Raw genomic sequence first — 17,956 nt, 5'->3', positions numbered from 1 at the left:
AGGATAAGGGGACATGGCCATGGCAAGGTTGACCCCAGGAGCTGAACGCTCAGTGGGTTCCCACGGCTGATGCTCCCCAGGCAGCTCCTGGGTGATTTCTGTGGCTGTGCCAGTGACTCATGGATCTCCAGCCCTCATGGATCATCAGCCATTCTGTGTCCACAGAGCACCTCAAGGGCTGGTGGTCACAACCCTGGGAGGTTCAGTGCTGTGGCTCACCTTACTTGTACAAATTCTGTTTTGTCAGGTGTTTTAAACCCCACTGAGGCTGTTTCGCTGGTACTGGAAGTTATTCAGGGTGTCATTAATTGAGCAGGGAGAATTCTCTGTTTTGGGGGAGCAGTGGAGGACTGGTGAAGCTGGAGCAGCACCACTGTGGGCGAGCAGGCACCATCAGGGTAGCTGTCACAGAGTGTGCTGGAGTTCTGGGTTAATCATTAAACCTGCAAACAGGTGTTGGGTTTTGGGACAGAATAGGAGAGGTACAAACAATTCCCTCCTTCCTGGTGCCCGAGGAACAGCAGCTCTCGCCTCTACTGAGGGGCCACGTGTGAGGTGCACCCTGGGAAGAGCCAGAAGGTCAAAGAGGGAATCTTGACACTCAGCCCTAGTGAGAGATGTCTGGAGTGCTGTGTCCAGTTCTGGGCTCCTCAGGACAAGAAAGACAAGGAGATACTGGAGGGGGTGCAGCAGAGGCCACAAAGATAATGTGGGTGTCTGGAGCATCTCTCTGTTGGGGAGAGACTGTGGGAGCTGGGCCTGGTTATTCTGCAGAAGGGATGGCTGAGAGGAGATTCCATCAATCCATACCAATATCTCAAAGGCAGGTGCCAAGAGAATGGTGCCAGACTCTTTTCACCAAATCACAAAATCGTTGGACGGGCCTCTGCAGATCACCCAGTCCAATGTCCCAGCCAAGGCAGGGTGACCCAGAGCAGGTGACAAGGAACATGTCCAGGTGAGTTTGGAATCTCTCTGCATAGGGACACTTTGTAATCTCCCTGCATATGCTGTTCCAGTGCTCGGCCACCCTGGTGGAAAGTTCATCCTTATGCTGAAGAAGTGTTTTAGTTTATGGCCATTGGTCTTCACCCTGTTGGTGGGCACCATTGAAAAGGATCTTTTAGCTAGTGCCCAGCAACAGGGTGAGGAGCAATGGCCATAAACAAAATTGCAATGTTTCACCTTAACATGAAGAAGAACTTCTTTATGTTGAGGGTGGCCGAGCACTGGGACAGGTGTCCGGGGAGGGCGTGAATTCTCCCTGTCCGGAGACATTCCAAAGCCACCTGGACGTGTTCCTGTCACCTGCTCTGGTGACCCTGCCTTGGAAGGGGTTTGGACTGGATGATCTCCAGAGGTCCGTTCAAACCCTAAATATTCTGGGATTCTGGGATTCCGTGATTCAGAGCCGTCACCTGTTGCGGCTGCGGGGTCGCGCGGGCGGCGTGCGCGCTCCCGCGGGCGGGGGGGGCGGTGCGCGTGCGCGAGCCGGCAGCGCCGGGCAGCGCGGAGCGGCCTCTTCCTCCCTCCCTTCTCCTCCTCCTTTTCCTCCTCTTCCTCCTCCTCCTCCTCATCCCCGTCCCGGGAGCGCGCTCGGGCGCGTGCTGGCGGCGGCGGGGGCGCGCGCGGGCTCGGCGGGGGCGCAGCGCGGGGATTGTTCGCGCCGCCGCTCGGGGAAGCGGAACGCGGGGAGCGCTCCCCGCCGCGCCCCCGCTGCCTCCTCCTCATCCTCCTCCTCGGCCGCCGCCGCCTCCCGCCCCGCCGCCCCCGTGTCCGCGCCGGACCCCCACCCCGCCGCCAATATTCCCGAGATCAAGCGCTACGCGGCGGCGGCGGGGCCGGCGGCGGGGCCCGGGGCGGGCGGCGGGGCCGGCGGCGAGAGCAGCGAGGCCGCCACCGCCGCCATGGAGGCGCTGGGACCCGGTGAGAGGCGCGGGGGGGACGCGGGGGCCGCGGCCTGCCGGGCCGTGACAGCGGGGGAAGGCGGCCGTGGGCCCGGCGGGGCTCCCCGGCAGCACCGGGCCCGCTCGGAGCCGCCGGTGCGGAGGAGCGAAACTTTGCGCGGGGGTTGCGGATGCCTTCACGGCCCCGCTGCTGCCGGGGCTACCGGGGGACGAGGCTCGTCCTCCCCGGGGTGACGGGGACGCGGCTGGGAGCGGGACAGCGACAGCGAGGGGACGGGGACAGGCAGAACTGTAGTGTCACAGCCATGCGCGCCCTGCAACCTGTGCAGTGATAAGTTTTATATTTGATATTGAGCCATTTCTGAGAGTTTAAGGTGATACTGTCTGAAAATACGGCTGTTTATTTCTTTAACAAAGTTCGCTTAAATATTGGTGGGTTTTTGCATGTGGTGCTTTCCTGCTTGTGTCTTATTCCATGATTATTTTCCCATCAAATGCCTGCAGGATGTATTTCTAGCCTTCAGTGGCCTGTACACCTGCCCCATCAAGTTCCCATTCAAACGATTGGTATAAGCCATGTTAATTTTGGTGTGATAGGAAACATTTATTGACACAAAGGTGCAATTCCAGAAGAATCCAGAGTTTGAGGTAGTGAGGGCTGACTCAGAGCCTGCTGTATGTGTGTGATGTATCGTGGCCTCCCTGAGTTCCAGCTGGAGAAGCAGATCCTCTTTCAGTTTTGAAAACTGCTTCCTGTCTGGTTGAGGTGCTTAGTGCATAATGGTTGTGGGGTAGAAGAAATTAAAATGTGACAGCACATACAACCCTAGCCAGGCTGATCACATAAAAATCCTGTGATGCCAGGACGGCCTGGCTTCAATGGGAAAACAGTTTTTAGCTGATTCTCTAGACTCCTTTGAGAAAGGAAGGAGGAAATGTAAGTTTTATCTCCTTTGGTCAGAGCGGAGGGCAGCGTTGCTGTGCATGTTTGCAGAACTTGTCAATACCAAGGGAGGAAAATGGGCAAATATAGTTGTCATTTAATCTCTTGCAGGAGGTCAGTGCCTGCACTTCCTTCAGACTAATTAGCATGGGATTAATGGATCATCTCTTGTATCCAAATAAGCACAACAAACTTTGATTGCCCTCAATGATTCATGCTTGTCAAGACAGCTGTAGTTTTTTCACACACTAACTGTACCCTTACAACTGGTCTGACCGTGGCAGAGCATGATCTGCATGATCTGCAGGTGGGTGCAGAGCCAGGAATGTGTCCCGTGGGGTGGCTGTCATGGCAGTGGGCTTCAGCTGCTTACATGCTCTGTGTTCCTCCTGCTTAAGAATATTCCAGGGCTGGTGTCCTCAGGTTGGTAACTTTATTTGGTAATGCAGTAGCCAATGGATGGCTTTTAAATCCAGTGTAGAATCTCCTGGGATTTATTTGGTCCTGGGTTTAGTTTATGGTTATGTTAAAATATACTGCTACACCCTGAAGTGTACTCAAACAGGAGTCACCTACCTCTCCTCTCTCCTGGTGCAAACTCTGAGACTTTGTCTTACATGGATGCTGTCAGATTATAATGCTAAATTTGCCCTAAGTTTTATGATAGGTTTATTATTGCATTCTAGGGAGACTGCTTGCCCTCTCCTTTGCTACTCTACAACAGAGGGAAGACACTTTGATCACACTGAGCCCTGCTCAGATATAGACAAACCCATGAAAATATACTAATGTCATTTACTTTATGTGCAGTGTCAGCTGAGGCTCTGATCGATTTTAAAAATAGTCAGTTTAATCTCGTTAACATGGTATCTCAGATCTTAACACTTTGAGGAGGGTAACTAAAGGCTTCCCTAGTGACCAGCTTGCATGTGAGTAATGCTTCCAGGCCTCTAATAATTTCCTCCTTAGATGTGTTCCTGAAGCTCTCCTTTTGTCCCTGTAAAATATTTCTTCCATGTCTGTAGGAGTCCATACCTGTCTAATGCTTTCTCCCTTATCCTTCTATTTAGAGGAAAGCCTAAACCTTTCCTCCTGTCTTACGTTGGAATTTTAAATTGGATCATTGACATCTGAACTTTCAGCCTGTAGTGAAAACAATGACAAAATGTGGCTTTTGTGGCTGTTGGTTTGTTTTAGAAATGTAGGTAGGGATGTATTTATCTTTGCATTACATGAAAATACATAATATCTATATTGTTGCATTCCTTCTCAGGACTCTGTGAAGTTCCTAACCACGGTCATGAATAAATGCCACTAAAATTTTAAGAATGGTTTATGGTACCTATACATGCTTTCGGGAACACATTTTTTACATTGAAGTTCTGAGCAGCTGGAAGGCTGAGCCTCTGTTTGCAACCTCAGAAAGCTTAAGATTTCTTCCTGCCCAGTTAAAAAGTCACCCATAGCACATGGAGTGAGCCATCACATCTCATACATATTTATTTGACTTTCCTAGGGCCCCCAACAAGCCTTTTCCAGCCGCCCCGTCGCCCAGGCCTGGGCACTGTTGGGAAACCCATCCGGCTCCTGGCCAACCACTTCCAGGTTCAGATCCCCAAGATTGATGTTTATCACTATGATGTAGATATCAAACCAGAGAAACGTCCCAGGAGAGTCAACAGGTAGGAGTTACTTAATAAAGGTCTATTGATTTAATTTAAGTGTATATAGCTGAATGTAAGGAAGCTGTGCATCCTAGGAATTCTCCATCTGCTAAAGGTCCCTTTGTGTTTGTACTGTGGTCAGCAGTTGCTTTTCAATGAACTTTAATATTCTTCCAGTTGCCCTGTAATCTGGAAGGCTCTGGGAAATGTACTGAGCATTGACCTCCTGCTGGTTTTATTTTACAGTCTACAAGTCAATGTCCCTGGTAATTGTTCCACAGTCTGTTACACAAACGTGTGGCAGCTGAGAGGAGGCATTTCAGCTTGTAGATTTTGGAGTCCACATGTGGATCAATCCACAGAGCGCTCCCACCCACCCCAAGACAGGTGCTTGTGTCTGCTCCAGTGTGTGAGCATCTCTCCAGGTTCCTCTGCTTGTTTTGGCTGTAGCTCTGCTGACAGCACAGATACCTGCACAGACACCTGTGTGTGTCACTTAGATGTCTTAACCTGGGGGTGACATTCACAGCTTCTGGTGTGACCTGGGGGTGCTGTTGTGCGTTATTGTTTTTCATATCTTGCTCCTTTAAGAAAAAATTTAAAAAAATAATTTAAATTGTGTAAACCCATCACTGAATTTTCTGTTCTTCCACTTAACTGAATGAATCACTGCCTAGGGAGGTGGTGGATACGATGGTGAGGCACTTCAAGATGCAGATATTTGGGGATCGGCAGCCTGGCTACGATGGGAAGCGGAACATGTACACGGCACACCCCTTACCCATTGGCAGGGACAGAGTAAGTGTTGTTTTAAGTTTCCAGGGGAAAACTGTTACAGTGTCATTTGAAAAATGTTCTTTTATTCGCATAAAACCAAAATACTGTCACACCTATTGGTGTAGTCTTGGAAATGACAGACAGGACCAGTCAGGGTCTCTAGGAGCTCACTGGTGTTTCACTGAAGTTTGTGTCTTTGGGTTTCTAATTCCCAGTTCTTCAGCTACAGAATATCATGAGACATGAGAACTATGATGTGCTGTTATAGCTGCAAGGAGACTTTTTCTTTTACCCTGATGGGAACTTCCTTTTTCCCTGTTCTGACCCTCATTCTGTTGCTGAATGATAAATTTGTTGTAGTTGCTGATGACTCTAGTTGGGTTTGGTTGTGCTGTGGAGATATGTCCTCCTGTTTCATGGGAACAACCAGATCAGCTATTCCTGCCTTGCATGTGGACCCCAGCTCTAAACAAAACTTCACCCCATCTACTGATCACCCAAGGGATCCCAAGGGATCTGGTCATTGCTGTGCCTTGGGGGATGTCCAGGATGAGGTCACCGTTACCCTCTGGGCTGTGGGGTGTGAGAATCATCCCAGGTGCTGTACCAGAGATTTGTGTTTCCCAGCAAGTCTGCTTTTGACCAAAAGGTTTTCTTGCCTTCCCATTTGATTCACAAAACATCTTACTATTAATTGGCTGACTTAAAAAAATGACTCACTGTTCTCCAGAGCTTTGCTGTCACCATACTAATTACTGCTTAAAATTTACATTAAAAGGTACTTTAGTGCAGTTTCTCAGATGAGTAAATGAAAAACTTTTAAAGTCCTGAGGGAACCAATTGTAATATTTTAAGGTCATTACACAAACTAATAATCAAAAATACAGACTCAAAGGACTCCTGTACCGTTGCTGAGTGTTGTGTCTGTGTGCAATCCATAACAAAAGCTTGTGCTTAATTTTCTTGTGACTGTGGCAGGTGGATATGGAGGTTACACTTCCAGGAGAGGGGAAGGACCAGACATTTAAGGTTTCCATTCAATGGGTGTCAGTTGTCAGCCTTCAGATGCTGCTGGAAGCACTGGCAGGGCACTTGAATGAAGTTCCTGAAGATTCTGTACAGGCACTGGATGTAATCACACGGCACCTTCCCTCCATGAGGTGGGTACTTGTGGGGCTTTTCTGACTGGATATGTCTTCTATCCATCTTAACATTTGTGTTTGCTATTCCTTGCTGCTGCTCTGCTGCCCATTACAATCCTGTGGTAGAAGGGATGAGGGATACAGCCATGTAATTCAACACCTGCCTTACAAATTTGCACTAGAATAGGGAAATGTGATCTGAACTAAGGCCTTGTGTCTGCTGGTCATGTTTCTAACAGGAATTTGTTGTAACCTTTCCAGCTGCACTGTCAGAAAAGGCTTTGTGTGCTTGCCATAAGTCAGCTCTGGCAGTTATAACATGCTGCAGAAATGTGTTTTAAACACTACAGGTGTGAATGTGAAAAGTACATCAGAAGGAAATGATCAGAGTATTAATTTTCTTATTTTTTCAGGTACACCCCTGTGGGTCGCTCCTTTTTCTCCCCTCCTGAAGGTTATTACCACCCCCTGGGAGGGGGCAGGGAGGTCTGGTTTGGCTTCCACCAGTCAGTCCGTCCTGCCATGTGGAACATGATGCTCAACATTGATGGTGTGTAGGAGATTCTGTCTCACTCATGTAACAGAGTTCTTTGTGCTTCCCAGTTAATTGTCCTGTCTTTTTGTCTTAGTGTCAGCGACTGCTTTCTATCGTGCCCAGCCTATCATTGAGTTCATGTGCGAGGTTTTGGACATCCAGAACATCAGTGAACAAAGCAAACCTCTGACAGACTCCCAGCGTGTCAAGTTTACCAAAGAAATCAGAGGTAAAAAGCTAAAGCTGCTGCAAGAAAATACTGAAACCTGCTCATACTATATTGTAAAGAAAATTTGCAAGGCACATGGAGAACTGGGCTGCTCCTTTTTGCCTTCAGCCTCTTCAGAGGTGATTATTTTCCCTGAATTTATTTTCTGTTGGGTTTTCAGGTCTAAAAGTAGAGGTTACCCACTGTGGCCAGATGAAGAGAAAATACCGAGTTTGCAACGTTACCCGGCGACCAGCCAGTCACCAGACGTATGTATCAAGCACTGCCTGACAGTTCTTAAAATCTTCAACCCATTAAATATATCTAGAATATATTTGGTATATTGTTTATGCAGAAATAGTTGATTCTGGAGGTGAAGCAGCTGTGTGGCTTTACAGAAATGTTTTGTTTTAATGGAGTAGAGTAATAGTGTGGGGTTTGACTACTGTTACATTTCCTTCAAGCCAAGAAAGCTGAGCTATATCCTGGCTTTTAAATACAGTTGTCAAAAGCTCATAGTTTTAAAATAACTTAAATTCAGTATAAAATCTAACATCTTTTCATAAAGAACAGATCCAGTAACTAAGGAAAACAGAGATTTGCTAAAAGTAATCTGGAATAGGTTTTTTCATACCATTTTGTCCTTTAAAAAATCTGACGAAGTCTAACCAGAACAAATGTCATTTCTAGGTTCCCTCTGCAGCTGGAGAATGGGCAGGCTATGGAGTGCACAGTTGCTCAGTATTTTAAGCAGAAGTACAGTCTGCAGCTGAAATACCCTCACCTGCCCTGTCTCCAAGTGGGTCAGGAGCAGAAACACACGTATCTGCCACTGGAGGTAAGGATCCAAGTCCTGCACCGTGGGGTGTCCTCTGTTAAACTGTGTCACAGCACTTCTCCCTGCTCCTGTGCAGGTGTGTAACATCGTGGCTGGCCAGAGGTGCATCAAGAAACTCACAGACAATCAGACCTCGACCATGATAAAAGCGACAGCCAGGTCTGCCCCAGACAGGCAGGAGGAGATCAGCAGATTGGTGAGTATTTTTCCAGCTGCAGTCTGTGTGTGTCACTTCTCATAGCTTTTCCAGAGCATTGGAGCAGGTGATGCTGAGCAGCATGACCAAGAGAGAAGTTAAAAAAATCTGTCTTGGTTAAAACAAATCCTTCTAAACAAAAAGAGAAGGATCATCTTTGTTGATGACAAAGAGGACATTCATCTGAAGGTTTAGTGCAGTGACATCAGTACTTGTCTTGTCCCCAGGTGAAGAGTAACAGTATGGTTGGTGGGCCTGATCCATATCTGAAGGAGTTTGGAATTGTTGTCCATAATGAAATGACAGAGCTGACAGGCAGAGTTCTGCCAGCCCCAATGCTGCAGTATGGAGGCAGGGTGAGTTTCCATGTCTTGTAAAACTCCTCATCCTGAGGTTATTAAAATTCATGAGGTGTTTTGTGTATCTTCTCATGAGGCTTCTTCTGGTAGGCTACAGTCAAAAGGGAGCAGCTCTTGATTTCTAATTTGCCTTTGGTTTTTACCTAGAACAAGACTGTGGCCACACCAAACCAAGGCGTGTGGGACATGAGAGGGAAACAGTTCTATGCTGGCATTGAGATTAAAGTTTGGGCTGTTGCCTGTTTTGCTCCTCAAAAGCAATGCAGGGAAGACTTGCTGAAGTAAGTATTTTCCTATTTATTCAGGATTCTATTTCAAGGTGTATTTTTCTCATGTTTCTGAATGGTGATGTATGGTATAAATTTATTTCCCCTCACCCTTCAAATTACTCTACAGAATCTTAAAGAAAGAGGTTCTGTGAACCACTGATTGGGAAAAATAATGGTTGCAATAATGCTCATGTAAATTAGGTGGATAAGTAAAAATTTACAAGAGCATCAGTATTAGTTTGGGAGACTGCCTCAGAATGTTCATCTCAAATGTCTGTTTCTGTAAGGCTTGTAAAATTACAGAAGCTGATGACCTTCTTCAGAGAGGATTAGAGTTGTATTAGTGAGTTCCTGATGAGGATAGAATTACTAAAAAATAATTACTGTAGTACCATGAAATAGCAGAAACAGTGTAGATCTGGTTGATAAAACTGATGAGTGAACCATAGTGAAAAGACCAGAACAAATCCACTTCTATTTCAGGAGTTTCACAGACCAGCTGCGCAAGATCTCCAAGGACGCCGGGATGCCCATCCAGGGCCAGCCCTGCTTCTGCAAGTATGCCCAGGGTGCAGACAGCGTGGAGCCCATGTTCAAACACTTAAAGCTGACTTATGTTGGCCTGCAGCTCATCGTGGTGATTCTGCCTGGGAAGACGCCTGTGTATGGTATGGAGAAGGGGCTGTAAAGTGATCAGGAGTTGTACTGCAAGTGGGTGGCAGGAAGGAGGCAGAGGAGGCAATGGGTTCTCTTTTGAAAAGGGTGTCTTGGAGCTGATTTGTCAGGCCTGGTTGGAGAAGTTGTGTATTACCAAAGAGCAAACTGAATCTTTGTCAGTGAAGTTTCAAGGGTCTGAATTACAGTAACATTTGAAAAAAAATAAGAGCAAGCAGGAACCACTGCCTTATTTTCTGTCACAGCTGAAGTCAAGCGGGTTGGAGATACTCTTCTAGGCATGGCCACACAGTGTGTTCAGGTAAAGAACGTGGTCAAAACCTCACCACAAACGCTGTCAAATCTGTGTCTGAAGATCAATGCCAAGCTTGGAGGAATCAACAATGTGCTGGTACCTCATCAAAGGTGAGATTCAATCAAAACCTCTTTGCAATGTCTGCATTCTCAAGGAAAATGGTGTTGTTTTGTTGTGTTTGCTAAAATGATACTTTTCAAAATAAAACACGCTTTAGAAATTCCCACAGTCTGGAGTGGACAGTGGAGGATATGTCTGCATTTGGAGTGTTCCCAGTAAGCCCTGAGCCAAGGGGAGTCAGAGCCATCCAGCAGTCTGAGCCACCAAACTCATCAAGGTTTTTTTCCTGTCTCTTTCCTGCCTTTGGATTCACTCAGTGTACATTTTCCTCTTGCCACCTCCAAAAGCATCCTGTGTTTGCATCCAAATTGAAGGAGAAGAGTGAGGAGGAGTGACTTGGAATCAATGCTTGTAACTTGGTCTGCCTTTGATCCTGTCCTTGTCACTTTCTGTTCTTTCTGGACTGTAAGTGCTGGAGGCAGAGAATTTTGCCCTTAAAGACTCTCACAGGTTTTAGTTCTGTTCAGTGCTTTGGATGCACCTTCCTCAGCTGTAATTTATTTATTTATTTATTTTTGTTCCTGGCCCTCTTTCTTTTTGCTGTTCTTATTTATTATTATGAGTTGATAGGAGGCCACCTCTCCTCCCAAGTCAGGGTGAGGAAGTTGGGGTTATTTAGCCTGGAGAAGAGAAGGTTGTGTGAAAACCTCACAGCACCTTCCCGTATCTGAAGGGGCTGACAAGGAGGCCAGAGAGGGACTGTAGTAATGGCTTCAAACTGAAAGAGAGTACATCTAGATTAGAGATTAGGAAGAAACTGTTGCCTGTGAGGGTGGGGAGGCCCTGGCACAGGTTACCCAGAAATGCTGTGGCTGCCCCATCGTGGGAAGTATTCAAAGCCAGGTTGGACATTGGGGCTTGGAGCAACCTGGGATAGTGGAAGGTGTCCTTGCCCAGGGCAGGGGGTGGAACTGGCTGGGCTTTAAGGTCTTTTCCGACCCAAGCCCTTCTGGAGTTCTGTGATTCTAACTAATCAACCCTAATCTTATCAAACAGGCCCTCGGTGTTCCAGCAGCCAGTGATCTTTTTGGGAGCAGATGTCACCCACCCTCCCGCCGGGGACGGGAAGAAGCCGTCCATCGCGGCCGTGGTGGGCAGCATGGACGGGCACCCCAGCCGCTACTGCGCCACGGTGCGCGTGCAGACCTCGCGCCAGGAGACCTCCCAGGAGCTGCTCTACAGCCAGGAGGTCATCCAGGACCTGACCAACATGGTCAGGGAGCTGTTGATCCAGTTCTACAAATCCACTCGTTTCAAACCCACGAGGATCATTTACTACAGAGGGGGAGTGTCGGAAGGACAGATGAAACAGGTATTTTCGATAATTTTTTGTTGTTGATGAAAATTGGTATATAGTTATGTGGATTACAAGGGATGGGCCCTTGAAGAAATGTATTTATTTATGTGGATTATATTTGTTATTGGAAAAATTAAGTTTCCTTGAATTGTCTTGGGCAAGCACAATGTACATTGACCAGTCTGATCATGTCCCTTACAATGTGGCATTTGTACACAGGTAAAAATAATCAAGTACTTACTGAATTCATAACATAATAATTAAATCTTCTGCTTGTAGGTAGCTTGGCCAGAGCTGATCGCCATCAGGAAGGCATGCATTAGTTTGGAGGAAGATTATAGACCTGGAATAACCTACATTGTTGTGCAGAAAAGGCATCACACCAGGCTATTCTGTGCCGACAAAACTGAAAGGGCAAGTACTGAATCCATGAGGGGGAGGTGATGACACAGGAAAGTGAGGTTTTATTCAGTGGAGTGGGATCCATCTTGCCTACTAAAGCTGTAAAGCAGGAACAGTATTGGTAACAGGCTTTCTCTACCAAAATAACCAGTTCCTCCCTTTTTTATTGCTCTACATAGATGGAACAGTTTGTTCCCCCTTTTGGAATAGGTGTGCTCAGTATTCTGGTATTTGTGTACCTGGAGATGTATCCTGGATTTTTATAGTCCAGGATTCCTGATGATGAGCTGACCTGGCTGTTCACTCTGTTCCCTGTTCTGCCTCCAGGTCCATCTAAGATGTGCCTGTGGCACAAATCCACAGGCCAACTTTTAGGGAAGCACTTGATCTGAGCTTTGCTTAAAAACTCAAATCTCCAGGGTGTGAGAGCAAACAAGGGTACGAAATAAATTTATTTCAGGAACCTGCATTTTCAGATCCTGAATTAGTTGTGTAGGCTTTATCCCACTCTGCAGTTTTAATGGTGCTGGCAAGGGTTTTATTTTCCTCTGATGACACACCAGCTGGATTTGGTGAAGTTTCTAAAAATGAATTCACAGAGAACATTTTCATTCCGCCTGTGTAAACGACCTTAATATTTTTTCACCTTTTTGAGCAGTAAATTCTCCAGCAGCTTTCAATAGAGTGTACTTTTGAAAGCATTTTGGGGTCACTTCCAAAAAAGCCCATGTACTAATAATAAACCTTTCTCACTAGGTTGGTAAAAGTGGCAACGTACCAGCAGGCACTACTGTGGACAGCACCATCACACATCCCTCTGAATTTGACTTTTACCTCTGTAGCCATGCAGGAATTCAGGTAATGTCATCTCTGCTGTGCTCAGGCTGTGCAACTAAATCCTTGTAGTTGTCCCCATGGGAAATGTCACTTCTGTTTGTCACTAGGCCCACTCAGAGTGTGTCGGTGCCTGCTGGGCACTGACTCAGTGCCTGCTGGAAGGTGCAGCCTGCAGTTACCCCCTCTGCTCTTGCTGTTGCTCTCCAGCTGACTGCTCACCTGTTCTCTGCAGGGAACCAGCCGTCCCTCCCACTACCAGGTGCTGTGGGATGACAACTGCTTCACAGCAGACGAGCTGCAGCTGCTGACGTACCAGCTGTGCCACACGTACGTGCGCTGCACCCGCTCCGTCTCCATCCCCGCGCCCGCCTACTACGCCAGGCTGGTGGCCTTTCGGGCCAGGTACCATCTTGTGGACAAGGATCATGACAGGTAAGGAATGGCCTCATCACCCTGGTAAGCAGGGAGTGAAGCTGAGCTGTGCTGCTTGTCCCAGTTGTTCACGGGTGTGTGTCTGCTCACAGCGCTGAGGGCAGCCACGTGTCGGGGCAGAGCAACGGCCGCGATCCGCAGGCGCTGGCCAAGGCCGTGCAGATCCACCACGATACCCAGCACACCATGTATTTTGCTTGAGAGCACCTGGGAAGATGAGGCAAAACAACAACCCATGCAGTCCTAAGTGTTTGGAAGCCTCCTGCTCTATCTAGGGCCGGGGGATTTTGGACTGCCCACTACCAGCAGCTCCGGACAGTCGCACTGAATCTGTTCTTCACTGCAACGTCTGATGCACCAACACAATTGAGCCATTTGTTTCATTGTTTTCTGTACTAGAAATCCATAGACTTGTCTTTTCTGATGCATTGGACTGAATTTTTACCTCAAAGCGCAAAGGCTGATCATCCTGAAATTTTTCAAGGACTTGGCACGAAAGGTTTCTATCAAATCTTTTGCTAGCTGTGGTTTTTCAGTTCTCCTCATCCCATGAGCTGACGGTGACTGCTGCTCTGTCTCCGTGCCCTGCTTCGTGAGTATGATGTGATGGCAAAATGTTTTATCCAGCTCGCTGTAATCCTTCTGTCATGTGGGGCCATAGATTTTTTAATGGAGATTTTAGACTTCACTACTGTAAATGCCTTTTAACAAACATGACTTTCACAGGTATTGCAGTTTTTTGTCAGTTTTACTAATTATCTTTTTAATCTCTGCAGACTTGGGCTGCAAAGCAATTGCACTATACTGCGAATTAATAGGTGGTTCTTGTTCTGTGAATGTGTAATATAACCAATAGTGATGCCTGTCAGTAGATTTTAATGATAATGGTTATAAATAATACTGCCATGGTATCGTAACAAGTACTGAACCATCATTTCCCCCCTCTAAAAATGATAAAACAAAAAAAAAAAATTTAGCTTTTAGGTATTTTGCAAACTTTTACAAAAGTGCCCACTTTATGCTGCTGTGTGGTTTGATAAATCTAAGTGATTTTAAAACTTTTTTCTCATAGAAGGTTTAACTTTGGCAATAAATCTTTGTTTTTTAAGCCCCCCCAAACAGTGTAATTTTCTAGCTGAGGATTGTGCATGAGTTTAACCAACATTCTCGTGTCGTTTTCTGAACACACAATTTGGCAGTTTCTGAAACAAATTAGAAAAGACACATTTCCATGCTTTTTTTAAGAATTATTTTTAACTGTTTTATATTCACTGTTGGTGTCCTGTCTACAACATTTTTTATAAGCTTGGAAACTGGGTGTTCTATGTAGGAAAGGCCAACGTGTGCAGTTGAAATGTATTGTGTGACAGGCAACCTGAGGACTTGTACCAGCATTTTGAACTGTTTTTTTCCTGGGAATCTGGGTTGCCCACACAACTGCATTTACAGCATGTTGAACCCGTGTGAGTCTCAAATGCTGATTCTGTCCCAGCCTAGAAATTAGGGTTTTTAATCTGCTTGGCTTTTTTCAGCTGCAACCTGTAATCCAGAACAGGGACCTGGTTTCCCTGGTATTCCTGTAATCCATGAACATAGTAATTTAAGACTAGATTCCTTACTGTATACCTGAGTTAGTGCAGATTAAAGCTTATTCCTAAACCAAGGAGGAGTTTGAGAAGCCCAAGGATTGCACTGTGGTCTCTGATACTCGTGTGGGGTTTGCTGCTAAGTTGTCTGCTGTCCCAAAGCTTAGGAACCACCCCCCTCCAAATTTCAGCAATAGGAAATGCTGTTTCCTTCAGTCTTTAAGCTTGTAAATAAATGAAAGTTTACATTTCTAAATGCTGTTGTTTTCAGTTGTACCAGAGTACACTGAACATCTTTAAACAGTTTTATAATCTTCTTGCCAGTAGTATGTCTCATAAATTAAGTTTAACTTCTTTTTTTTCTGTTGAAAATGGGACTGAAGTGAACCCTGCTCCTGGCACGTGCCAGGACAGGTTTAGATTGAGGGAAAAAAAAAAAAAAAAGATTCTTTTAAGTTTTTTAACTTTTTTTTTAAAGAATACCTCACTTGTGTAATAAAATCAGGACATGTGGGTGGGAGACTGACCGCTGCTTTTCTCAGTACTCGTTCAGGGAGAAGACACAAAAACCCTTTTTAGAGTGAGCTCTGACTGACCCAACACACACGGAGAACTTTGGCACCTTGAAAAGCACCTGAGCACCTGTTGGTGGTAGGATCCAAGATCCTTGATTTGAGTTTGTGCACTAGAAATGGGGCTGGTTTAACAAGGGTGCATAAAAAATGAACTTTACCACCAATTAGCTGTCCAGTGCCAAGCACTCCTGGTTGAGACTGAGGGAAGGGAGAGCCTCTCCTTGGTTTGCCTGTGACTGGATATTTGACCTCAGACCAGGTGGAGCATCCACCCCTGGTGAGCCCTGCACCAGCACCCGAGCAGGGCTGCTGTGAGCCCACCCCGGGCACAGGGCTGGAGTTTTGGGGGGAAAGCACTGAAGTTCAGGATCCAAGTTGCAGCAGTGCTGCCCTAGGCAGGTCTGAGCCCAAGTCTGGAGGACTTGAGGACCTGGGTGAGCCCTGTGGGCCTGAGTGACTCGTTCTGCATGTGTCAATCAATGGGAAGATGTGCATTCTGTAGCTGTAGTTTTAGGGTGTTTTGATTTTTGTTTTTTTGGGTTTTTTTTATAAATAAAGCCTGTTGGCCACTGTTTAGCTCTGTGGTGTGAAAGATTTTAAATGTAGCAAAGTTCAAAGAGTTGGGGAAGGGGGTCGTTGATATATATATCTTAAAAAAATATATATTAAAAATAAGGGGAGGGAGGGGGCAGAAATCCTGTTTTCCACCTGGTTCTGCTTGCTTTGTCCCTGCTGAGTTCTGAACAAGCTCTGGCAATCCCTAGTTAGCCTGTCTCCACCAGTCTGGCTCTTGTATTGCTGTGAGTTACCAGGATCATGGCCAGAGCCCCATCCAAAGGGCAGAGGTCGGAGCACGGGCTGTCCCTGTGCACCCTCGCTCGGCCCTGCAGATGGGGACAGGTCCTGCTTCAGAGCTGGGTCTGACAGCCCCCACCCCGACCCCTTTGTGGATGTGCTGTAGGAGTTTTCTTGCTCAATAGCGAGGGAGTGACTCTGCTTTCATTTTCAGAAGGCAGGGCCAGAGGGCATTGGATCCATCCTGATCCTGATCCACTGCAAGGCTCTTTCCCTGTGCACTGGAGGAAAGATCTTGCACTAAATATCACTTACAGATTTTCTTAGACCTTGCTATTGACATTTTCATATTTCTATGTCTAGAGGCTGCAACTTCAATGTAAAATGTTTGCATTTGTTCAGTTTGACTTCTGATGTAATCTTTTGGTTTCTATATTGTTAGACTTGTAATGTTTCAAATGGTATTTTATTAACTTTGGACTGGATGTATGTCTCTAGCAATACGAGGTACTTTCTAAACTGTCCTGGGGCTCACAGCCCCGTGTCGAGATAAGATGCTGGTCGTGTACAATTGCAATGTATTTTTTTTTTTTTTTTAGCCTGCAGGGATATTTTGTGTTCATGTGTCCAAAAATAATAATAATAATAAAAAAAATTGGCATTCTCGTGCCAAATGTTCTGGTTTTCCTTATTGCTGTCCAATAAATGCAATGTACAGAGTGAGCAACCAGTACTGTTGCCTGTAAACAAATGTCTTAAACTATTTAACTTTTAATTAAAACTTGTACACAATGTGTCACCTGTGGAACTCATTACCACAATATATCTATTTCTGATGCATTAAGAGCAAGGTAAAGAAAAATGTATGGGTGACATCTCCCAGGATCCTAAAGGAAGCTGAGATAGCAAACCCCAGGGGTGGGGTTCACAATGGGCCTGTTTTTATAATGTTTGGGAAATTACAGAGAAAAATTTGTGTTCATGGAATGTACCTGCCTGGAGAGAGGATTCTTTATCAGAGAGATGCAGTGAATAAATACAAGAGCTGTTGACTGCTTCATCTTCTCTATGTGAGGTGAGGGTTTGTCTCAGCCAGCTGCACTGCACTATAAATATTGCAGGAAGGACAAGAAAAGCTTTTGGAGGAGGCCAGAGCGTGGGAGCTGTGACTGAAACCAGGACAGGATTGTCTGAAATGCCCGGCACCTTCTGCAGCCCCGTGTTAGGTGTCAGTTCTGGGGCTTTGGCACTGAGGTTGCTCAGCCTCACGGAAACCTGAGGAGCTCAAGCCCCAAGGTTTGCTCATCCTGGTGTCTTCCAAACATCATGTAAAGACCAAACCTCAGGAACCCAGGACTGAGTGATGCATGGGATTCTGTGCCACAGCCTTGCTGTCTGAGCAGCACCAACTCTGAAATCCCAGCTGGGTTCTGCTCCAGGAATTCCCTCGGGATAGCAGGAGCTGCTGCTCATGCTTTGGGAGAACAGCACGAGGCACGAATGCTTTGATAGCCTGAATTCCTGTGGCTTTTCTACAGGAAAATGGAATGGCCCAGCCAGGAACACACACCTGGGCTCATTGTGGGAAAGATGCTCCTGGGGTTTATAACGTTATTTACAAAGTCAAGGCACAGGGTCGGGATCTGTGCTTCCTGAGAAGGACAGGTCTGGGAGGTGGTGGGATGGAAAAGGGATGCTCTGCCTGGTTCTATGGATTTAGAGGGAGCAGGGCCACGGGGAATTCCTGCCCTGCTCCTGCCTGCCGAGGCTCAGGCCATTCAGGAATGACCACACAGCTGCCGGTACAAGAACTGGCGCTTCTTCCTCGGCCGGGTCATTAAAAAAAAAAAAAAAAAAACAAAAAAAACAACAACAACAAAAAAAAAAACCAAAAAAACCCAAACCCACGAAATAAATATTTGTGGCAACGGCGCAGCGGGAGGCCCGGGTGCCGGCGGGCGGGCAGCGCTCCGCCGCTCCCCGGCTGCAGTCAGCTCCCGGCCGGGCTCCCCCCGCTGCCCGAGCGGAACCCCCGCGTCCCCCGGTCCCCGCGGGCCCCAAGATGGCGGCGGGCCCGGCGGGCGCCGCCTTTGTTGCGCGCGGG

The 17,956-nt window shown here is 46.7% G+C and overlaps 1 protein-coding gene across 2 annotated transcripts; it reads left to right on the top strand.

Moving 5' to 3' along the window:
* The first annotated feature begins 1,489 nt into the window (after positions 1–1,489).
* On the top strand, positions 1,490–16,648 carry LOC130262116 (protein argonaute-4). 2 transcript variants are annotated; one of them, XM_056508918.1, is made up of 19 exons: positions 1,490–1,926; positions 4,367–4,532; positions 5,192–5,312; positions 6,270–6,451; positions 6,847–6,983; positions 7,063–7,197; positions 7,358–7,445; positions 7,867–8,014; positions 8,091–8,210; positions 8,438–8,566; positions 8,717–8,850; positions 9,322–9,506; positions 9,759–9,918; positions 10,026–10,145; positions 10,925–11,240; positions 11,505–11,639; positions 12,384–12,485; positions 12,697–12,896; positions 12,989–16,648. In XM_056508918.1, exons 1-19 carry the CDS (start codon positions 1,908–1,910, stop codon positions 13,095–13,097), a joined length of 2,706 nt encoding a protein of 901 aa, XP_056364893.1. In that variant the 5' UTR covers positions 1,490–1,907; the 3' UTR covers positions 13,098–16,648. The 2 variants fall into 2 exon arrangements, with proteins under 2 accessions (XP_056364893.1, XP_056364894.1); XM_056508919.1 differs by lacking the exon at positions 10,026–10,145 and having other exon boundaries at positions 1,491–1,926.
* Positions 16,649–17,956: the final 1,308 nt, after the last annotated feature.

Source organism: Oenanthe melanoleuca, chromosome 23, assembly GCF_029582105.1.
Source record: "Oenanthe melanoleuca isolate GR-GAL-2019-014 chromosome 23, OMel1.0, whole genome shotgun sequence".
Lineage (NCBI taxonomy): Eukaryota > Metazoa > Chordata > Aves > Passeriformes > Muscicapidae > Oenanthe > Oenanthe melanoleuca.
The sequence above is the reverse complement of the archived record's forward strand: the minus strand, read 5'-3'. Positions and strand labels throughout refer to the sequence as shown.